Source organism: Elephantulus edwardii, unplaced genomic scaffold (genome assembly GCF_000299155.1).
Source record: "Elephantulus edwardii isolate Elephantulus edwardi_28Jun2011 unplaced genomic scaffold, EleEdw1.0 scaffold00006, whole genome shotgun sequence".
Taxonomy (NCBI): Eukaryota; Metazoa; Chordata; class Mammalia; order Macroscelidea; family Macroscelididae; genus Elephantulus; species Elephantulus edwardii.
In genome coordinates, this window is record NW_006399756.1 from 1,105,712 (window position 1) to 1,129,278 (window position 23,567).

General features: G+C 53.7%; 1 protein-coding gene across 2 annotated transcripts in view; it reads right to left on the reverse strand.

The window, feature by feature from the left end:
- Nucleotides 1–21,745, reverse strand: part of JAKMIP3 (Janus kinase and microtubule interacting protein 3) — a 37,034-nt gene extending 15,289 nt beyond the window's left edge. The window contains exons 1-12 of one of the 2 annotated variants that reach the window (XM_006879861.1): nt 21,607–21,745; nt 16,286–16,293; nt 14,408–14,890; nt 10,580–10,795; nt 9,287–9,406; nt 7,731–7,877; nt 6,741–6,872; nt 5,158–5,217; nt 3,301–3,432; nt 2,686–2,814; nt 977–1,060; nt 418–480 (exon numbers count right to left, since the gene is read on the reverse strand). In XM_006879861.1, the coding sequence (XP_006879923.1) occupies nt 418–480; nt 977–1,060; nt 2,686–2,814; nt 3,301–3,432; nt 5,158–5,217; nt 6,741–6,872; nt 7,731–7,877; nt 9,287–9,406; nt 10,580–10,795; nt 14,408–14,890; nt 16,286–16,293; nt 21,607–21,745 (1,713 nt within the window). Of the gene's footprint in view, nt 1–417; nt 481–976; nt 1,061–2,685; nt 2,815–3,300; nt 3,433–5,157; nt 5,218–6,740; nt 6,873–7,689; nt 7,878–9,286; nt 9,407–10,579; nt 10,796–14,407; nt 14,906–16,285; nt 16,294–21,606 lie in introns of both variants that reach the window. The other variant, XM_006879860.1, reaches the window with a different exon arrangement.
- Nucleotides 21,746–23,567: the final 1,822 nt, after the last annotated feature.

Sequence of the window (23,567 nt, forward strand, 5' to 3'; positions counted from 1 at the left end):
TTGGGAGAGAAAGGCTGTGCATGATATAACCACCACAGTGTCACCATCACCACAGTGTCACCACCACCACAGTGTCACCACTGTCAGTGTCACTGACACACTCCTAGCAGCAGATAGCAGGAACTGAGAAGCTTGGCAGAGACAGTCTGTAAACAATGTCATCGTCACCACACACCAGCAGTAGACAGCCAGGAACGGAGAACTTTGGCAGACAGGCTGTTCACAGGAACTGGTCCTCAGATTCTGGGTCACTGTCACCCACAGTGGCAACAGCAGACCCAGAGTCAAGAATGGGCCCTCCTCTACAGGCCAGGCACGTACAAGATGAAGAGACCCTGCTGCAGCCTCACCCCACCCAGCACCACAGGCCCCGCGGAGCCTGGATTCTGGCACACAGGCCCAGCCATGCAGGTTCACCTTCTCCACCAGCTCCTGATTTCTCCGGTACAGGGCTTGCTTCTCCTCAATCCACTTCATGTCCTTGGAAAGAGAAGAAAGCAGACAGAGCATGGCGCAGGGTGATTTTATCCCCAGGGCTAGGACCTGCTGGGGGCACCCTCTCAGATCCCAAAATGAGTGCCACGGCCCTAGCCTGGTGGACATCATGGCACTGCCCACCCTCGAGGGCCATGGGCCAGCTGGAAGAGGCATGACTGGACTGGTGGGAGAGGCATTCTCAGCAAGCATTTCCTGGTCCCTGGTCCCCGACCTGTGCTCTTGACTAGTGCATGGGTGCTTCCTTGGCTTCACAGCCAGGCCCGGGGTCATGGCCTGGGGCGCAGGCCTCCTGGACACACACCTTTTCCATCTTCCCTGACACTGGCAGTGTTCTACGTGTAATGTCTGAGAACACAGGCAGCAGACAGAGCCCGGCTCTTGTGAGTGACCCTCTCCAGGCAGACAGGTCACTTGCTCCAGGGGAGTCAGGCTACCTCTCCACCCATCCTTGTTCTCCTCCTCCTCTCCCAGCCCTCACCTGGCCCTGCTCTGCCAGCGCCTTCTCCAGGTCCTCGATGCGTGCCTGAGAGCGATGCACTTCTGCCTGGAGCTGCTCACGCGTCTGTAGGATGGAGGAGAGATGTCAGACTTTCTCTACTAGCCACTCATGGACGCCACGGGAGGACAGGCCAGCATCATGAAATGACCTCAGCCATCCCCTTCCTCCTCTGGAGAAGGACTCACTGAGGAGAGGAGGCATCTCACTAGGTTACAGAAAGGAAGATGGTCACCCTGAGAATGGCCATGTAGAATCTTAGTTTAAAGGCTTCGCCATGTTCCTGTCTGCCAGAGCTGGGCGGGGTAGGAGTGGGGGCTGTCTCTATCTCCTTTGAGGAGGGTGACGGCTCAGCAGGAATTACACACGCAGAATCACACCCTTCTATACACTCAGCCACATTCACACGAACATGCACACTCACGCATAAAAACACACAACAGATAGTCACACACATTCATCACCCTCACATAATATACACACACTTATACATGTACATGCTCAATTACACAGAGGTTCACACATAAGCGTGACTAAGCACACACACATAAATACACACGTAACACTCAGATATATACACATATAACACAGTCACATATACACACATACATACATACACCCACACAGACATGAAAATGTACATGTACACCTACCCAGGTATCCATGCACACATATACATATAACATGCACTCTCACATACATATATACACACCAGCACACACTCTGTATATGCAGATGTATATATATACACTAACACTCATAAACACACACACAACGCACTAACAGATACAGAAACACAACCATCCACATGTTCACAGGTTCACGTCCCTCCACATATCCATGCATATACAGTACACCCATACCCACTCCTGCAGCTACTAACACCGCTCAAATACTACACATGCACACAGTGCACACACGCACATACACTCTCTCTCTTTCTCTCTGTCTGTCTGGCTCTTTCTCTCAGTGTGTCTGTCTGTCTGGCTCTCTTTCTGTCCCTCTCTCACACCCGCACCCTAGTTCACAGTAACACACAGACACACAGACTGTCAGAATGGTCAGCCCCGCAGCTCCTCCAGGGGCGCCAGCACACTGCCCACTAGCCCCCTGCCCAGAACCTGGTCCTGTTGTTTGCTATCCCTTAAGCTCTTTCCTTCCAGCTGCCTCGCTCCTTAGAGGACTGCACCCGTCTCTGCCAGGCCACCTTTGGGGTGCAGAAGGCCTCACCCGTCACCCCTGACTTGCTCTTGGTCAGGAGCCACACCTCCACGTCCAGGGAGGCCAGAATGGAGGCAAGGCGGCCACAGGCTCCATGCATGCTGAGAGGGCTCAGAATGTTCAGACCTGCTTGACTCCCCCTTGCTCACCAGGGTCCCCAAAGCCTGTGGTAGGTTTGTGCAGAGGGTGTACCCCTGGTTAACACTGGTGCCTTTGTTGGGGTGACCCTGCTGGAGAACCTTGCTCCTAGGGGTTCTCCCAGTTCCCATGTGGACTTTGGGCGGCCTAGATACCACTGACTGCTAAGGTCTGAGATGTCCCTGACGGGGAATGGTGTCCATGGGACAAGGAGTTGGGAAGTATTCCTAAAGGGGGTAAGTGTCCATGGGGACAGGAGGTCAGGGAGTGTCCTTACAAAGGCTGAAGGGAGGGCTGTGGTCCCAACACCCAGGAATGGAAGCCATTTAGACCTTAACTTCTCGCTCGGCATCCAGGGTCCCTCCGACCTGCTCCTGCAGCAAGGCGTATGCACGCTGTAGCGCCTGGTACTCCATGGTGAGCTGCCGGAAGCGTAGCTCCGTCTCCTCCTTGGCCATGCCCTGAGCAGAGAGGCCACCATTAGCACTGGCAGCAGGTACCCCTTTCCTGAGGGAAAGACACCTGCCTCCAGGGGGCCCTTGAAGTGGGTACCTGCACCCCTGTGTCTGGAGGCAGGGTGTGAACCCCAGGAGGGGGCTCCAAGTGGACGTGACTCCCACAGAGGCCTGGTCACTGGGACTGTCTGAGCCAACCAGGCTGCTGGCCCTCCACTACTGCCTTAGTGCCCTCATTACTGGGGGCGTCCACACGGGCGCATGAATCCAGCAGTGCCAGGTGGGCATCACCACCTACCGCCCGTCTCCTGCAGAGCACCGGCCAGGATGGGGCCTTCTGGCTGAAATGGCACCAGCTCTGCTCACAGTGCAGACCCGGGACGGAGGCCCGGAAGGTGGGCCAGGGTGTGTGCCTGCTCCCCGTGCCCACTCGCGCCCCAAGGGATGATGCCCGGGCCCGGCTCCCAGGAGCTGCTGCGGGGCTCGAGTTACCTCCTCCAGGTCATCCTCAGGGGTGCACGGAGTCTGGTCTGTCCGGTCAGTTTGATAAGAGATAGAAGAACCATCTGACTCCAGAGACGCTTCTTCATCATACCCGAAGAAAGTCTCCACCACCACCGGCGGCTTCAGACCAAAGGGGCAGCGTGAGGGCAGCCAGCACCACCTCAGAGACCCTGCAGCTCCCCCTGGGCCGTCCACCACCGCCCTGTCTCCTGTCTCCACACTCAGGCCACTGTGGCACAAGGCAGTGAGGCGGCCACCTGGGTCGTCCTGAGGGAGGGCTGGTGAGTAGGTGGACTGGAGCTGGTGGGCGTGACTTCATTGCGGGCCCAGCCTCTGGGCTTCCCTATTTATGCCCGTGATCTCTGGTTCGCACTGCTGTGCATTTTAGGGCACCACCCTGTGACATGTTTTCATCAGAGAAAAGCTGGGACTCTCACTAACCGGTGTGAGAAGACTGGCCAAGGGGTCACCCAAGGTCACTCCCTCCCCTCTTCCTGTCTGCCTTCGCCCTCAGTGACTTGAGAGGCTCCCGGTTCCTGGCCTGGGTGCTGCGGATGAGGCCTCACTAGGGCTTCTCCTCCAGTGGTCTCACTAACTGCTGTCCAGCGCGCTTACCCACGTGCCCTAGAGACCATGGGGATCCCAGCCTAACTGCCTGTGTCCCCTGACAGCACTCGGGTCTATGGAATTCCCAGGACCTCAAACAGAAGCCATCCTTTCTACACAAAAAACAGCTTCCAGAAAGAACTAGCATGGTGCCTGCCTCCCCTGTCTGACCACCCGCCTCCTCCCTCAGTCCTGACGGCCTCCCCTGTCTGACCACCCGCCTCCTCCCTTGGTTCTGGCCATCTCAGACACTAGCTAGAGCAGAGTCACCCTCCAGGGTGTGTTAACACCTAGTAACCTTTCATAGAAAAGTAACATTTGAGGTGGAACAACCTGACTGAAGTCCTGGTGTCACCCTCCTGCTCCCTGTGGACAACACGCCGTCATTTCAAACCTTGTCTCTGCTTCTCAGGGGTTTGTCCTTCCTCTTGGAGTGGTGTCCTTGCCCCTCCGGGAGCCCCCCACCTCCTCCCTCGGAGCCAGAAGTGCACACTGTTGCGTGTGTGTATATGAGGGCATGTATGTGTGTGTGTAACTGTGTGTTTATGAGGACGGGGGGGCTGTTGTGTGTGTATATGAGAACGTGTGTGTGATTGTGTGAGTGTGTATATGTACGCGTGTGTGTATGTGAGAATGCGTGAGTGTATATATATATGAGAACGTGTGTGTGTGTACATGTGTGTAAGAATGTGTGTGTATATATGAGAATGTGTGTGTGTGGACTGTGTTGTGTTTATATGAGAACGTGTGAGCATGTGTGCCCTGTATGTGGGCTACTGTTGGTGTGTGTGGCGATGTATGTATCTGTGTGTATGAGAACAGACTGTGGACGCGTCAGCCTGCAGGGCAGGAAGGTGGTGGGTCAGGGGGATTGAGGGTGGCCAGGCCCTCGCAGGGCACGTGGTTCTGGCGAGGCCTTCCCCCTCCCCCCGTCCCCCAGTAGGTTAGTCTACACACACTGCAGTCCTAACACTATGAATTCCACATGGACAAGAATTCATACCCAGGGCCGTGTGGACACGAGCTCCCTGTCATCGTCACCAGCACAAGTCCACCCCTCCTCCCTCAAAGTCTGAGCAACAAAGTTAGACTGTGAAATTTAACGTCAGACACAGAATATTTGCTGTGTCTTTGAGTTACTTCACAGTAATGATGCTTAGAAAAGTTAAGGTCACTCCCTTTCCACCCGTCCAGTGCAAAGTCCAGCGTGTTACAGGCTCCCATGGCCAGCTCCTTTACCTTGGGGATTTTCGCCATCTTCTTCCTTTGCTTCCGGTATCTAAGAAGCTTGTCTCGCTCCTGAAAACGACAGGTGAACAGACTCTCTGAGCATGTGGACAGCCTGCATGTCTCACGTAGAGGGTGCTGTTTCTGCTGACAGAGTGCCTTCTCTGTTGCATTGTGGACACAGGTCTGGGCTGGAGCCTGGACACCCCTGTTCCCACTAGATGGAACCACCCCACTTGAGTACGCTCTGAGCCAGGCACCAGCCTCCCCACACTGCCTGGCTTAGGGCCACACGGGGCAGGAACTAGGCCGCTCCAGGGTTGTGAACAGAAATGGTCCCCCACATACTGCCTGAATGGGAGCCTGTGGCAGGCCTGAGCGAGGGGTGAGGTCCCAAAGGAGGCTCCTGTCCCTGGTCACGGAGAAAGACCTCAGGGGGCACCCAGGCAGGTCCCCACGGGTAGTCTGGGAACCTGCAGTCCCCTGGCCCCACCGGACCCTCACGGGCGGGGGCAGCCTGTCCCCATTGCAGCCTGGGTACAGGCAGCACCGCGATGACACAGTTTCCGCATCGTACACACACACTCTGTACACACGGAGGGTGGACTGGCCCATAGGACAGCCCTGCTGGAAGCCCAGGGACTCAAGGAGTGAGGGCAGCAGCGGGGACTTACGAGCACGCTCTTCACGTAGCCAGCGGTCTCCAGAGTCTGGAAAAGAAACAACATGTTTTGTGGTGTGGATCCCAGTCCGCAGAGGACTCCAGGGCCCAGATGGGTCGCCCCAGTGTGAAGCTTCATAAGCATGGACCCTCCTCTAGGCCCACCCCCAGGCAGTCGCATCCGTTAAGAAAAGCCTTCCTGACAACCCCCTTCCTCAAGACTAGCCCCCGCAAGAGAGGGCACGAGCTCAGGGGAGTCCAGGGCCCCTCTGCTCAGGACAGCTGGGCGGCACCACTGGACATCATAGAGAGGGGCTGGACACAGACATTACATGCATTTGTAAGTGACCAAGATTACAAAAAAGAAGGCTCAACAAAATGGATGAACACTGCCTGCGTCAGTGGGCTCACGCACGGCCGGCGCCAGGAGCATGGACACTGGCTGCAGCTACAGGCCGTGAGTGTGGACACTGGCTGCAGTAACGGGCCATAAGGAGGTACCCTGGCTGAGGCTGCAAACTGTAAGTGTGGACACTGGCTGCAGCTATGGGCTGCGAGCATGGACATTGGCTGCAGATACGGGCTATGAGCGTGGACACGCTGCAGTCCTGAGCTGTGAGCGTGGACACTGGCTGTGGTCCTGGGTTGTGAGCGTGGACATGGGCTGCGGTCATGGGCTGTGAGTGTGGACACGGGCTGCGGTCATGGGCTGTGAGCGTGGACACTAGCTGCGGTCATGGGCTCACACATGGCAGACGCAGTGAGGAGAGACAGGTAATAGGCACGCTTTTCTTCTGTTGTGGTGGGTGGCCAGCCCACTTGAGATGACCCCATGGTGTCCCTTAACACCCCCCTGTGGAAACTCCACTGCCCCTACTAAAGGCCAGGGCCCTGGGTGTCAGGAAGCAGGTGCGAGAGCGCAGGGGTCTGTTACCTTGGAAAGTTCGTCTATGAGGTTCTGCTGCTCAATGATCTGGAGCTTCAGGAAGTCCACTTCTCTCTCCTCTTGACTCTGGTCCAGGTCATTTAGGGAACTCGGTCTCCTGATAACCCCAGCTCTTTGACGCTGTAAAGTCAATCAGGCCCTCTTACATCGGGCCAGCTGGGAGTTTCCTGCTCCACCTGCATCTGACCAGCAACCAGTCCATGGCCAGCCTTTGGCTGTGGACAAGGGGGTCTCTCAGCTCAGACCTGGAGCAGCTGCTGTCTGTCGAGCCCAGAGGGACAAGCCTCATGTCCTGGTCATCCCCAAACGTAGAAGGGCTGAACTTAGAGAACGTCTTCGGGGGAACCCCGCAGAGAGCATGCTGCACAGGTGTGTGGACCTAAGGATGTGGCCACGGGCACCCAGTGTGCTACATCATATCTGACCACATGTGTCCAGAATTTGAAAAGGGACTCGTATAAGGAGGTGTCTGGGTGCCCCTGCTGCAGAAGCCCCACTGTTGATTATTGTTTAGCAAGACTTCCCCTTGGTGGGAAGGCACAGATCGTTCAACAACAATGAACGCAATGTCAGCGGAGAGGAACGGGGCTGCCCTGTCTGGTGCCTTTGCCCGGGTCTGCCTGCTCTTCTCGCTCCCATGGTCAGCAGTCAGGTAGCCTCTAACGGCCAGTGACCAAGATTTTCAGTTGAGAGATCAATGTCCAGGTGTCCTGGCTCAGACAGGCTGAGAAGGATGTCTGGTCTCTCTTCCCCACGTTCACCTCCCAGACTCTGTTTTTAGGCTGCTACTCACTGCCAACTCCTACTGCATCCCTCTCTGAAGGACCAGGTGCCCCATCTAAAGGCACTGTCTCCTAATGGGCAGCTTGGCACCTCCCTGGAAGTGGAGTCTGACTACACAGCCAGGAAGCCTTGCCAGGGGATGGGGAACCGTCACACCTTGAGAATAAGAAGAGGGAAGTGTTGGTATACCCTTACCATTTCTATGTTCTCCTGGGTCACAAATTTTAACTTGTTTTCTATGCGACGCAGCGTGTGTGAAAGGTCCTCGTTCTTCCTGCTCAGACGCTTGTTTTTGTCCAGCAGTGGTTTATACTGACTTTCTGCCTCTCTAAGCCGCTTTAACTGAAAGGCACAATCATCATACAACACGTGTCTATGACAAGTCCATGTGCTGACCAACACGGACCCTGTAGCACTGGCATGGTGGCCAGCCAGTAATCTGGACAGAGGAGACTTCAGTTCAAATCCTCAGAGCTGGGGTACCTGCCAATTCTCTGCCTACCCAGAACCCGGAGGAAGGTGTGGTGACCTGTAGGCAGGTGTGGTGGGAAAGTTGTGTGTCAGTGTGGCTGTTGGGGATTCTCTGCTTTGGCTTTTAGGATAAAGTCATTTCCTTGATGAGACCTAACATAACGTAATTACCACCAGGATGAGATCTCTGTGAATAGCCAACCAACTGGATGAGATATTCATCCAGGGTGTGGCCTACATAAAACACACATGGACATCTCATGCTTGTGCTCAATACGAATCTTGTTGGTCCCCTCTGGCTCTTGGACCAGTGGCCTGCCTCATCTGCTCACCTGGGGTTCATCAGTCTCTGTAGCTACCTGAGTCCAGAGAAGACTCTTCTGTGCTTTGACCCACAGACCTTGGACTTGCCAGCCTCTGATCCAGTCTTGAGAAAACAGAGCTAGCTTCTAATTCCTTGAGATGAATTTTGGAGCAAGAGTTGTGGGCAAGTCACTGCTGAGCCCTGGCTACTTGACTGTCTGGGACATCTCAGTAGCCCACATCCCCACCCCTGACACCCCAAGCTAACTCGTAGAATTGAGGCCACTTTTACCCCAACAAAGCAGAGCAGAGGTCGTTCAATCAGAGCCTGAGGGATAGATATGATCCTCTATCTGTTGTGAATAAAGTTTTGGGACACAGACACTTTCATCCCGTTTCACCACCAGTGGCAGCTTTTGTTCTACAACAGAGGGGGCAACTTTGCAAGAGACGCCGTGGCCTGCGAGTATTGGCTGCTTAGACCTCCAGAGGTAAGGGTGCTGCATTAACCTAGCGCTTACATGGTAGTGTTCTCTGTCTTACGGTATCTAGATAATGCCCTTTCGTTCTTGCTGAACTTCGAGCCAAGTGCTTCCTAAAACTGCTTTGCTGAAGTGTGATTTTCAAGTGCACTCATTTCAAGGCTGCAGGTTGATAATAAAAAGGGCAACACTGAGGTGGACACCGTACTGATAAGAGTACAGGTTTCCACACAGCCTTTCTTTCTGCTCATTGGTGCCTTTCTGTAACCACTGTCACCATGGATACAGCAACAACGACACATTGCTACTGAGGTCTGTAGTTCACAGAGGACTCACTCTGTGGACAGCCCTGGGGCTCTGACTAACCACTTCTCTTGCACAGGGGCCCCCAGCCCCTCTGTGCTTCTGCTCTCCACAGGCCCCCATCACTCACCAGCCCTCCCCTAGAGACCCCTAGGCCCTGTGCAGCTGCCCCTCCATAGCCCTGTCCCTCACCAGCTCGTTCCTCTCCTCTGACAGCAAGGCATTGCGGTCCTCCAGCTTCCGGATGATGGCACTCAACTCGGCGATTTTCAGCTGGAAGCGACGGGCGTCCTTTTCATCCAACTGCTGTTCCTGAAACAATAATCAACTGCAAATACCTGTCCAGGGAGAAATGCAGCCAGCATGCCTTAGACAGACACAGAGGCCCGGCCACATTTCCCTGGGACCCCAGCTGGTGGGCCCATAACCGGTCACAGCGGCCAGCAGGATGAGACAGAAGCTGAGAGGAGCAGAAATGTCTGAGGATGCAGATGGGGCGCAGGCATGTGATGCAGGCACCACGTGCTGGGGCACTGAGGAAGCTCTGAAAACCAAGTTCATGTCCACTGGTCATCCCCGTGCTGCTGCTGGGATTGTGTCCTGGTGTCAACACGGGGCGGGAAGAGACACGTGTGCATGGCCCTACACTTGCACCTCTACACTGGCTTCTAGAGGGTCACTTTGAGAACACAGGCATTCCACTCAGTAACCAGTGCAAGCATGCAAATCTGATTTCAGAGCCCCTCCGGGTTACCACAATGGTCTACAAGTACTAGAGCAGGAGGCCCCGGGCAGCACGCCAAGGCCCACGTAAGATGACAGCATCACGTTCTGCCAGGAAACGTCCTGTCCTGGGCTGGCCAAGCCCAGACAGCCTCACGCTCAAGCAGGCTCACACCCCAGGGGACTGGACATAGCTCTCATCCTTCGTTCAATGGGTGCAGGAGAGGCTTGGATTCAAAGAACCAAGGGCCCATGGGATTTAGATTTCCTGCCAGAACACAGCAGAACCGCTGCAGGAGCCTGAACGAATGAGATGGAGGATGGCACAACCATATGCACGGAGCTCACCCCTGCTGCCATTCCCAGCCCCAGGAGGACTGGCAGAGCCGCACTGTCACACGGGAAGCTGGTGGGAGGGTGAGCGGAACATGGGTGCGCATGAAGCTGGACATGCAGCAGGTGTGGTGGCACAGGGGCGGGGTACGGGGTACACTCAGACAGACTCCTCTCCTGCTCTCACCAAGTCCCAGGGGCTGCTGGCCATGTTAGAGGGACCCCAGTGGGAGAGTGAGGCCAGGGCCATAGGGAAAAGGGAACCAACTGGTCATCCCTGCTAGCAGAACAGTGGAGTCCAGGGCTGGCTGCGGACAGGCAGGGCGTTCTGGCTGGGACTAGGCCTGGACTCCTGGGGGTTGCCATGCACTCAGGTCCCCGTCCGGGAGGTGCCGTGCGCTTGGGCCCGGGAGGCGCGGCACTGCTTACAGGGCTTCCCGAGTGGTCTGAGGCGTCTCCTGCACCGCTTGTACAAGGAAGGTCCCGTCTGGGGCTGCCCAGGTGCCGCTCAGCCTCTCTGGCCTGGGTCAGCTGCTCATCTAGAGCGTCTCTCTGCCGCTGCAGTCTCTGAGCATGCCCAGCTTGCACCCCTAACTCTCTCTCCAGCACGAAGACTGCTCTGTCTTTAAACTTTATCTCCTCCATCTACAAGGAGAACAGAGCACAATCATTGCAGGTAGCAACAGGCAGAGTTATCACTGAAAGAGGCACGATCACTGGGGTCCCCAGAGCAGCCCTGCAACACCCAGTCCCTAACAGAAAGACAGCAGATCCGCCTGGCTGGCCCAGGGCCATGGTTAGCCGCCACAGCACCATGGCCACCAGCCGTGCTCAGACACACAGGCCAGCTGAAGCCACTTTCCTCTCTAGCCTGCACCTGCACCCCTGCTTCCTGGCAACACTGTCCCTCCACGTGGACCTGCAGCCTCCTAGCTTAGCTGGCTGTGAGACAACCTTGTCCACTTCCCTGAGGTGCTGTACTGGCCAAAGAAACCATGGGTCCAGAGTCGGCTGGAGACAGGCCAGGGGAGCACCAGGGCCCCCTTTTTTCTCTCCGTCATGGACATGTTACACCCCAAGGGCAGCAGGACATAGCAGAGTCCATGAGGGCTGAGCCTCAGGCCACTCCTCTTCTGTACCCTTGTATTCAATAGCACCCGCCTCTCTGTACCCCTCATTCCACAACCCCCTACCTCCAGGCACCTCTCATCCTACAGCACCCCATCTCAGTGCATCCCTTATCCTAAGGCACCCCACCTCACTACTCCCCTCGTCCTACAGCATCCCACCTCACTGCACCCCTCATTCCAAGCACCCCACCTCACTGCACCCCTCATTCCGCAGCACCCCACCCCACTGCACCCCTCATTCTGCAGCACCCCCACCTCCAGTGCATGCATCAAGGTGAGATGGGAGCTGCAGTGTTTGCTTCATTTTCAGTGTCATCTTGCTGTGAGCTGAGGCTCTGGGGTGGACAGTATCCCTGACAGGTCAGCTCTGGGGTGACCCCTGCAAGTCGACAGCCCTCCCTCCACACTGTCCCAGAGCACTCTGCCCTCTGTTTACTGCCAGCTACAAGAAGCCCCTCCTGATGGCCCTGCCTGGGAGCCTTGTTCCTCAGGTGGGCCGCAGGGCTAGGGAGGTGGGCTCCCGCCTGCTTGTTACCTGTTCTTTAACAGACAGACCCTGGTCTTTGGGTTTCACTGCAGGCAGCCCTGGTTCACAAAAGGAAGGAGAAGGCGTGGGGATGTGTAACTTGCTTAGATCTGCGCTTTCAACACCAGCATGAGTGGGGATATGGCCGCCTTACTTGCTGTTTCTGGTGAAAATAAGCTAATAAATTAGCCATCTGAAAGGAGCATGCAAACAAAGGGACTAGAGTCCAATTAGCTCAGATCTGATGGGTAAGCAGTGAGCTGAGTTGAATAAAAGAAATCCTTCCTTACTAAATTCTCATTCACTAGAGCATACAGCAGTGCCAAATGTACAAACACTTCAATTAGTGGGGACAGAGACGCCGGAAAATAAAATCACAGTCATGGTCAGCGACCGGGCTTGTGTGTTCACACCTGTGTTCTGGAAAGCCTGCTTTCCTTACTTCCATCAGGAAAGGAGAAAGAGCAGAGGCCCCAGGTAAGCCAGTCCGGGCAAGGTGTGCACTTGGGGCTCTCCTCACCTGCTCACAGGGACTTGAGGTGCCCCAGCTGAAGGCAAAGCTGTGGCTCCTCCTAGAAGACCACCAGGTGCTCTCCCAGGGCCCTGGGTCTGATTTCTCACAAGACAGGAGCCCACATTAAGATTCCAGCCAGCATCTCAGGGTGAGGCGTCCCCAGGACAGGGCCCCTCTCAGCATCTGTTATGCTGGTAATGCTGATACTCCTGGCTCAATACAGGAAGTGTGTCTCCCCACTCTCATCCAGAATTGGGCACACTAGGCCAAGAGGATGCTGGTCACATGCAAGGAACTGTGTCCTGTGGGCTCCTCCTCAGAATAGCCAGATTCACGGGACAGGAGGCTCTGACATGACCACAGGGCTCAAAGAAGCCAGTGACCAGGACAGGGTCTGGAGTCTTCCTGTCCCCATGGGTGCAGCGCCCTCGGGTGTGAGCAGCAGAGGGCCTTCCAGGGCCAGACAGCTGCCTGGGTATCTGACGTCCAGTTGGAGGCTCAGAGTTCCACAGGTTGACCTGAGTCTTCCTCAACTACAGCCCTTTCTCCCCGGGACTTGGGGTCCTGGAGAACAGTGCAAAGAGCAAGGGGCCTTGACAGAGGAGCTACTACTGAGGACTCCAAGTGCTAAGACCAGGGGGCCAGGTGACTAGACCAGTTGGTCACCATGTGTCAGCTCTGTGTCTACTCCTTTGCCTGTTCCGAATCTGGTGTCCTCACAATCAGCAGTGATGTTCCCAAGGGTTCCATGTGTCGGCACCCCAACAAGTGAGCCCCGACAGAGCCAGAGTAGAAACCCCTGGCAGTGGAGTACTTCGGACAAGGGTGGTGAGGGTGGCACTGCAGGGCATGGCATATGGAATCAATGTCCCTGGATTTTACAAGTAGAAATGTTAGATCAACACTTTGCTAAGTAGCAACTGGGGCTTAAAAGTCTGCGAGTGGCTCCTCCCTGCCTGGAACAAAGAAGAGGGGAAAAGAGCAAAGCCGCACAGAAACTGCTAGTACAGAGGCCTAACGGGCCGTGACAATGCCCCTGAACGTGACCCTGAGGCCGCACGAGCCCAGGTAGCCCTACCGGCCACTCTAAAGAAGACCACAGATTAGGGTCCTGAGCAGAGGAGGAGAAAAATGTGGACTAAACCTCAAGATCATAGAAATGACCAGCCTTGCTGGCCTGACAAAGACTGATGCTGCCCAGGACAGTGGCCCCTAGTCACCCTTCAAGCCTGGAACAAATTCTCATCCTCCAGGCTTAACTTTCAACCAAATAATGGGCAGGCCTGAATGGTCAACAGTACCACTAGGGGACATTCACATCTTAGAACGGCCAACCACACAAGATCAAAGGGCAGCATCGGCCAGGGACAAAGCTCTGAAGGCTCAGAAGGAAGGACAAACTCAACCAGGAAAGAGGGATGGAAGGGCGCAGACTCTGAGCTTCCCCTGCACTTTAAGAAATGACACTGGAGCACCTCCACCTCTCGGACCCAGGGTTCGGAGACCCACGGCATCTTCATCAAGCATGTGATCAGGCCTTCATGACACTGACCTCTCCTCAGCTTTACATCCAAGCCGGACTGGAAGGCAGAAGCCTCTCCCACCCTTTGTGAGGGTACTAACTTGTAGTTTCTTGTTCTACGCCAAACTGGAAATGAAAAGCAAAACAGACAAAACCACATTGCCATGGAGTCCCCTTTGATACAGTAACCTTGGGGTTTTCCATGGCTGACTTCTCAGGAGAAGCAGGCTCTGCTTCCAAGGCTTCTGTGGGTGGGCCTCAACTGCCAAACTTTCAATCACTAGCCAAGCAATTAACTATCCAGAGATTCCAGTGGAAACCAGATGTGCGGAGTGGACACAGGGGCAGCTGTGCGGGACAGAGGCCAGTGGTCCTTCTACTCTGTGGGCACCTGACTGTTACCTGTTCTGAACTGAATCCTTCTGCCTCCAACAGTCCTGTGCCTCTACAGTCCGCATGACCTGTGGTCACAGGGTGTGAGATGTGCTAAGAACACAGGCCCAGGGGCAAGCCAGAGGGATGCCATGCACGGCCCGCACGCCCACCATGCCCAGCGCCCACGTACCAGCCTGCGGATCTCCCGCTCGCACTCCTTCTTGATCCTGGTGATCTCCTCCTGGTGCAGGTGGTACACACTCCGGATCTCTGCAGCCTTGATCTTGTCCGCCTGGATGACAATTGTCAGCGCCTCCTCCACCTGCTTCTTGGCGCCCTTGAGCTCAGAGATCTCCTGCTGCATTTTTATCTTCTCCACCTCAAAGCCCTTCTTGGCCTCCTCCTTGGCTTCCGAGATGAGCACGGTCTTGACCTTGTCAGGGGCGCCATCTCGCAGAGCGTTGAGCAGCGTCTGCAGCCGCTGGTTCTCATTGTCCTTGATCTTGATGACCCGCAGAAGCTCGGCCTCGTGTTGCCGCAGCAGCGTCTCCCGCACGGCCTGCAGCTCCTTCATCTTCTCCTCGTGCAGCTTTGTCTTCAGCTCCGTGACCAGGACTGCGTTCTTGTGCTGCTCGTGCTCCCGCACCTGCCGGATCTCCTGGTTCTTCTCCCGCTCCACTCGGCTCACCTGGAACAGCAGAGAGCCACTCGGTGTTAGATCTGGGCACCCTGTGCGTGAAAGCCCAATACATGTGTTTCATCAACATGATGTCCCATTTGAGCATTTCCCGTGAAATATCCACTAAAAATCAAACCTTCCTGGTAGAAAACATGACTGTGTCCAGTGAGTGTTCCCTGGAGAACGTGTGATGTGGAAGCAATGTTAACTAGCAATTAAGACTGGACACACATATTAATGGAAATCTCTTCTTCAGAAAGAAGTCACATAGAAAATGACAAAACTTCTAGAATGAACTTGCTGAGAAGAGTGGGAAGCAGTCAGACACAGTCACTGGTGAGCAAGCTGCAAGTGTGGTGTGCTCTAGTTATGGGTCTTCTAGCCAGCCCCTGCCCACTTCCTTCACCTCCAAAAAGGTGAGGTGTATACGTACATCCTGTGACAAGCTTGGAAAACTAGAGACACAAACCTAAGCAGTTAAGCTGTCTTTATCAATGATGTCTAAGAAAAGAAAACACTGGGGGCAGGGCAGGGAGGGTTGAGTTTGTTTTTCTGAATGCTTCATTTCCTTCTAGATACTTAAACCAATATGGTTAGACCCTTTGGCTAAATCATCACATCACTCCTATATTTGGTACAAACATGTTCATGGAATGAAGGGTGGACGGCACTCAAACCTCTCCTAGGAAGCAGGAGGGGGAAGGGCACTGCCCAGCACACATTAGGAGCTGCCCCTAACGTCACCCCTCAATTCAGTCACTCCTCCGCCACCTTCCCTCGCTCCTCTCTGATTCCAGGCTCTGCAACAGCCCACTCACCACACATACACAGAAATGGAGAAAATCATCATCCAAACGTGTGTGGGGAGCGTCTCTGATTAGATTGTCAAGGGCAGACTTCATTAAAGAAAACTTGTATCCATTTAATTACTTCACATTTTAAAAATGTGTAAATTAAATAAAAAATAAATAAATACGTGACATAGACTGCTCTTCCAAGCTCACCTGTGTGTCTCCTATATGTTGGGTGCTCACTCCCCTGCTCCAGCCCCCTCACCAGTCTCTCAGCACAGGGCATGCCCACAGCCCACCCTGATCTCGTCTCAGCTCAACCTGGCCACTGCAGAGAGCACACAGACATGCTCAGAAGCACTGAGGGAGGGCAGTGGAGGTCAGATGAGGACCAAGACGATGCCACCTGGAGCCAGGTGCCTGCGTACTGTGACCTCATTGGCCCAGAAAGGGACTCTGCCTTTGAGGTCTTTAAAAAAAGGAGTTCTTGTAGCACTGACAAGCATTCCTCTAGGTGTCTAAGCCCAACTGTCATAGTCCTGAGGACAGAAGTGATGGGAAAGTTGAGCCCCTGAAGTTTGAGCATTTTCACATTTACCCTCTTGCCTCGCCCATCCTCAGAGAACGCCTGAGAAAATGATAGCACGGTTCACAGTTATGAACACTGAAAATGTGGAAAGGCAAGAGAACAGCAGAGCCCTTTGTAGAAAATTAGTAAATGATTACTTGGCACAAAGGTTAATTAGTATTCTTCAGGCAGATTAAATCCAAAAAACAACAGGACCATCAATGTCAAGGTTAAGTACCATACAAGTTACTAGAAGAAGGAAAACATCCCTATAGCAGACCTGAAAGATATGCACTGAAACAGATGAAAACTATAATGGATTATTTCAGGAGGAATTATAAGACATAAAGAAAGTAATATAAATCATAAATAAAAATATAAGCCAGAATTAAAAAAGTTAACAAATAATGTACCAAGGCAAAAAAAATCATAAATAAGAGACAATATTTCAGGAATTAATAAAGAAAAGGAAAACAAGCAAATATAAACACAACAAATAATGGATCAAGAGAAATAAAATTTAAAAATGCAAGTAACTTAAACATTAAAAAATGAGAAAATAAATAGAAAATGATGTAAGCAAAAATTATAAATTCTGAAGATGGGCAAAGATAATCCAACATATGTATAATAGGAGTTTCTGAAGAAGAAAGCAGAGGCGAGAAGCAACAAACTACAAACTGCAATTCAAGAAAACTTGCCTAAAGTAAGGACAATTATTTAAAGAGACTTCAATATGAATTGCATCTTAACAGCAAGAAGACAAAAATCCTTACCACTGGACAGATAAAGAACATCATAATAGATGGAGAAAAGACTGAAAATCATCAAGGATTTCATCTTACTTGGCTCCACAATCAACACCCTTGGTACCAGGAGATCAGGAGATGTATTGCAACTGGAGGCTGGGATTTTGAAGCTCTGTCTCTCATACTTTGGGCACATGGCCAGGAGGAACTGGTCCTTGGAGAAGGACATCATGCTGGGAAGGGTAGAGGGACAAAGCAGAGAAAGAAGACCCAGATGAGATGGATTGATAAAACAACTAGGGCAATGGAGGTATTTGTGTTGGAGTCAGTGAAAGTGGCTCAGGACAGGGCAGGTGACCCAGTGGCACCTAACAACAATGGCAATACATTGGACAAGTCTGCTGCAGGGACGTCCTCAATTTACTGAAGAGCAATAATGTCAGTCTGAAGACTGAGGTGAATCTAATTCAGACTAAGGTCTTTTCTATCACTTGCTGTCCATATGAGAGCGGGTTAATGAATAAAGATGACAAAACTGATAACATCTGAGTTGTGGTGTTGGTGGAGAACACTGACTATCCCACAAATCGCCAAAAGAATGAACAGATAAGTCTTGGGGAAAGTGTAGCCATAGTGCTGTTTGGAGGCAAAGATGGCAAATTTTCATCTCACATATTTTGGGCATGTTGCTATGAGAGGCTATTCCTTGGAAGGAGAGATGATGCTTGGAAAAATGGATAGTCAGTGCAAGAAAGGAAGACTCTCAACGAGAGGGACTGACACAGTGACTGCAGCACGTGTGCCAGAGATGATGAAGACGGCACGAGATAGAACAGGGTTCAGACCTGTTCTTCGGAGAGTCACTATGAACCATATTCCCCAGTACCTAACAACCAACAATCAAAGAGTACATTATATACCTGAGAACACGACCTAGAAGAACCAGCAGCAAAGCATACTCCAGTAATTTTAAAGGAAAAGAACGTTTAGGGATGAAGGGGAAATATTGTTGTTGTACGCCATGGAGTTGGAACCAACCATGGCTGAATCTCCGCAAGTTCTCAGAGGCACTAAACTGCATGGGAGGAGACTGCCCATCTTCTCCTGCAGGTCACCTGGTGGCTTCTAACCAGGCACCTCTGCACTGACAGCACAGTCTCTTACCCATAAACCGCCAGAGCTCATGCTTTGTTATCCAGCGCTGCTTTAACTTAGATACCACAGTGGATGGCTTTAACAAACTGAAATTTATTCTCTCACAGTACAGGAGACTAAAGGTCCAAATTCAACGCACCAGTTCTACCAGAAAGGCTTTCTGTCTCTGCTGGGTCTGGCCGCAGATATTTTTCCTTTCAACATCTGTAGGTCAACTGCCCTGTCTGCAGGTCCAGAGGACCCTGTGCGCTAAGAAGTTGGGGACACTTTGCTACATCAGTCAACAATTTCCGCTTTACTGAGCCCCCAGGAGGCTGTGTCCCTGAACAAGAGGACTGTGGACCTGGGGAGACAGCTCTAATGTGGAATGATTTTCTCAAGTTACCACAAAGCTGCCTTGTATTCCCTCATGAAGGTGCAGGTGACAGGGAGATGTCTGGTCTGAGCTTCCATTGGCTGGTGGCTCAGGGACAGAAGTCTTCCACCAATGTGCCCAGTGCATTTACTAGTTCTAGTCTGTCACCTGACCTCTCAGACCTGGGGTTGGGGGGTCATGGAGCACTCTCCACTGGAGCTTGTTCAGGGTCACAGAGAACAGGGAGGAGGCAGGGACTCCCAGGAAGGGCCAGCTCCTGATGGGCTCCCAGTGGGAGGACAGTGAAGCTACCACCACGTCCCTGCCCTTATGTGGCGCAAAATAAAACCGAAAATCGGTGCTCAAGCGGGACTGGCCAAGAACACATGGTCTCCTGAGCTGGCTGTTTCCAGCCTGTCCTGAACTGGCAGGTCCTTTTCCACACACTTCCCATCTGGGGACCAAGGAAAGGCAAGACCTACCTTCCTTCCTTCCCTCCCTCCCTTCCTCTTTTTAACCAATTGGTGATTTTTTTAAATTTTATTTTATTAATTTTAATGAACATTTACAGAGATTTTGGATTTCCATTCATTCACTGTTGCACTTTTCTCCCCGCCCAGCCCTCTCCCCGACCCTGACCCCCAGTTCACTCCTCTCTTTGTAAAGTAAAATTTTTTTTGGTATACAATCCCCCCACACCCCTCCCACTACCCCAAGTACACTCCACTATGCAACCTTAATTTTGGACTCTTGTGATAACCATAATACCCTATCATATATCGCTTTTAAATTATTCTCTCCGTCATCTGTTTCAATGCGGTATACATTATTGAACCCGTCTTTCTAAGTCTCCACCCAACCCCCATGTCAGTCCTGTTTTACAACAGGGGCACCATGCAGTATTTGTCCTTTTGTGACTGAGATACTTCGCTCAGCATAATGTCCTCCAGGGTCACCCATTTTGAATAATATTGCATGAGTTCCTTGTTTTTCAATGCAGCATAGTACTCCATTGTGTGAATATACCACAGCTTCTCTATTGATTCGTTTGTTGATGGGCACCTGGGTTGTTTCCAACTCCTTGCTATTGTGAACAAAGCCTTGATAAACATGGGTGTGCATATATCTGCTTGGATGTTGGTTATGTTCTCTTTAGGGTATAATCCCAGTATTGGAATTGCTGGGTCAAATGGTATCTCTACTTGCAACTTTTTGAGAAAGTGCCACGCCACTTTCCACAGTGGTTGCACCAGGCAAGACCTTTCAAATAAGCGTGAGTCTCATTGTGAGGGAGAGCTGAGAATGAATGGCCCTGCCCTGCTGTCGGTGCAGGGTGATCTCTGTTCCAGAAACATCTGTTTTGCCTATTTCATTACGACTCAGGAAACAATGGGGGACCAGATGGTGGAGAAGGGACAGAGGACTTAGCCCACGAGGGAGCAGGCAGGGCCCTGTGGGAGCTGAAGTGCAGGTGCTGAGATAGATATCTGGATTGTCTAGAGGGGTGAGAGAGAGGACAAGGGAGTTTCCTGCTGAACCTCAGCTGTTCCTAGCACTGCTCACAGTACCGTGTTTAGACTGTAGGGCAGAAGCAGTACCTTTCTCAGGGGCAAGGCCGCCCTCTCCAAGACACACCTCTGTGGAGACAATGTAAATGAAACAAGGAAGAAGAGAACACAGCTGGACCAAATAATGAGCCAGGGGAAAGGTGCTTTCTCTGAGGGCTGATTATGTGAGCCCGGACCAGGCCGTGGACTGAATGTGGACAGACTCATGTAAGTTTAGGGGAAAGACGGCAGGGTAGATCCATTGATGGAAGTCGTCGCTGTGCCCCCTCTGAGAAGGGCAGAGGCGGCAGGAGACAGTAAGGAAAGGAGGCTTGCTGGCAGGATTCTATGCGGTGGAACACCTCTTGCTGCCCCTTCCCAAGGCGCCTACCCTGCCCAGGAGGCAGGTGGGCTCCGACCTGGGGTAGATGTGGGCTCCAAGATCAGCAAGGGCACTCACATCTGGAGATTTACACTGGAGAGCATTCAAAGAAAAAGCAAATGCTACAGCTGGAAACAAGCTAGCAGAGAATGTGGAGACAACAGTTCTCAGCTCAGCTCCCTCCACCAGGGAGCAAGCACCTGCTGAGAGGTCACCTCTCCCCCATGAGAGATCACGTCTCCCTCACTGAGAGGTCACATCTCCCTCATGAGTCTATCCCCACTGAGAGGTCAGGTCTCCCCCACTGAGAGGTCACACCTCCCTCACTGAGGGGTCACATCTCCCCCATTGAGGGGCCACATGTGTCTGTAGTGAGAGCTCCAGGTCTGACACTGTTTTTCAGTGGAGCCATGAGGTTCACGAGCTCAGCTCTTCCAAGGTCATCCGTGTCCCCTCATCTGAAAGAGTGGGTGGCAGAGTCCTCTCTGCTCCCCAAAAGAGCTCAAGAGAAGAGCTCAGGCACTGACATGTGTGAAGACCTCTGGTCAGCCCCCAAGTCACCATCACCCTTGTAGACTTCAAACTTCTGGAAAAGGATAAAGGATCCTCACAGGACAGGAGCCATCAGTCTGTCAGGTGGGAGAGCCCGAGAGGACCTGGAGCCCCTCCTCTGTGAGCCGGCTGCCTGGGGCGCTGACTTGACCTTAGATCTCTGTGTGGCCAGAGTGCCCAGTGGCAGAAGGCTGAGCCCGAAGGGGAGGGCTGCTGAGCTAGACGTTGAACCCCGAGGCTGCAGTGGTGTGGGGCACAATGACCACTCTGCCCACCCTCCCACCCCAAGGTCCTCTGAGGACCATTCCTACATGCTCTGTGGAGTCCAGTCTGGCAAAGGGGGCCTCAGTGGGAGGGTTCCCAGGAGAGAGGGCTCCTAGGAAGGAGAGGTTTCTGGGAAGGAAGGTGCCGGAACGAGGGGCCCAAGGAAGAGGGTTCAGTGAGGAACAAGAGGTTCCCCAGGAAGGAGGGTCCCTAGGAAGGAGGGGCCCTGGGAAGGAGGGGCCCTGGGAAGGAGGGGCCCTGGGAAGGAGGGGCCCGAAGAGCAGGGGTCCTGGGAAGAAGAGGTGCCGGGAAGGAGATGTGAGGAGGAAGGTGCCTGGAAGGAGGACCCACCTTACTCTTCTCCTGCTGCAGCTCAATCTGGATGTCGGTGAGCTTGGCCCGCAGCTCCTCGTTGGCAGCCTGCAGTGCTGTGAGCGCCTCTGCCTTGTCCCCCCGAGTCCGGCTGCTGGCCCCCTTCTTGGACATTGTGAGGCTGGCGGCCAGAGGGGACTCCAGGGAGTGTGTGCCGTCCAGCAGGGTCTTAGCTCCTGGCAGGTGGCCTGGGCCAGCTCCTACATCTTCTCACTCACCTGCAGGGAAGCACACCTGGTGAGTGGGACTTAGCGGGGGGGAGGGGGGCATCTGACATGGAAGTGCAGGGGGTGGGCCCACGGCAGTCCTCTCTGTCTCATGACCCCTCGCATGGCTCGACGCTCCCAGACCACCATCTCTGTCCCCCCAGGGACCTCTTACGGAGGATGTGGCTCCGTGCAGGACAAGTGTGCACTCTGTTCACCTCCACCATCTTCTAATCGGGGTTCCCAGACCTGCCCAGGCACAGGGTCCCACACAGAGACTCCCAGATTCTCTCAGACCCTCAGACTTACTCCCTGGCCTCCCAAACTCCAGATCAGTAGGGGAAGAATGGTGTGTTCCAGGCTCACTGCAGCTATGCACACCCCACAGTGCCCAGTGCCACGCTGGGGCTGATGATGTGAGCCACGTCCCAGTCGCCACATCCCCTATGCCAACCTCCCTGTAGGAAGCATCCAGTGCCACGCTGGAGCCGATGACGTGAGCCACGTCTCATCCACCACGTCCCCCGAGCCCACCTCCCTGTAGGAAGCATCCAGTGCCACGCTGGAGCCGATGATGTGAGCCACATCCCATCCACCACATCCCCCAAGCCCACCTCCTCTAGCAAGGAGCTGGGAATGAGTGGGTCCCTGGAGGTGCCAGGAACATCCAGGCCTGTGCTGGCCTCCAGGAGCCAGGTCCCTCAGGCTCCTCCTCGCACAGTCCTGCAGGGTCTCAGGGAGGGTGGTGAAGACTGTGGATGGGCAGGAAGGTGAGGACCACTGGGCCTCACCCGTGTCCACAGGGAAGAGCTGGTGGGTTTGATGACTGGAGCATCTGAGGCAGAGACAGGATGACGCTGGCAGGAGGAGGAAAGATGTTCTGAAAGGGGGGTGGTGCTCTACATCCTACCCTTTGGCTTCACCTCACACCCAGGCCCATGCCTGAGCCTCATGGAGGAGCTGGCCACCTGCTACTGATGGGCCACAGCCCAGCCCAGCCTCCAGGGAAGCTCTCTGCACATCCACGGACCTCACAGTTCAGGTCCACTCACCAGCAACCACCCCATCTCTGGGGCGCACACTCTTCCAGTGCTCATTCCTCTATGGTCACGGAACTGCCTCTCCAGGCCCACAGTCTTTAATCTCCAATGTCCACTCAGCTCAAGAGACTGTGTCAGGAGTGATCTGTGAAGGAGGCCAGAGCCTGCAGTGTGAGGGAGCCAAGAGGCTCATATTCTGACCCCCCGGAGGTCCACAGAGCAGGGGGCACACACTGGGGTGCAGGGACCAGGCACGGCTCACTTTTGGGGTCCAGGGATGGGGGGCACATGGGTGGTACTCTCACATGTGACCACTCACTGAACACCCTGAAACTGCTCAGTAGTCCTGCCAAGTACCCACGCCAGTGCCAGGCGTCTCAGAGGCTGCTGGATGGACCCAGGCCCAGCAGCCTGTGTCGGGAGCCACGAGCACGCTGGAGGAAGGGCGGTTTGCATCAGTGCTCCTGGTCCTGACCTGAGAGTCCTCCCCCAAGGACTCATTGGAGGCTGCGTTCATCCAGGCCTGGGAGTCATTAAGTGAATTGCTCAAATTGCCCACCTTTAGTTTCAGGGTCTAAAAGGTAATAAATACCAGCGGCCACAGGCCCGGATCACTCCACCCGCAGGGCGACCTCTTTAATTTCTAGGCATGAAAGCTGCTTTATGAGGGAGGCTATAAAGGGCTACTGA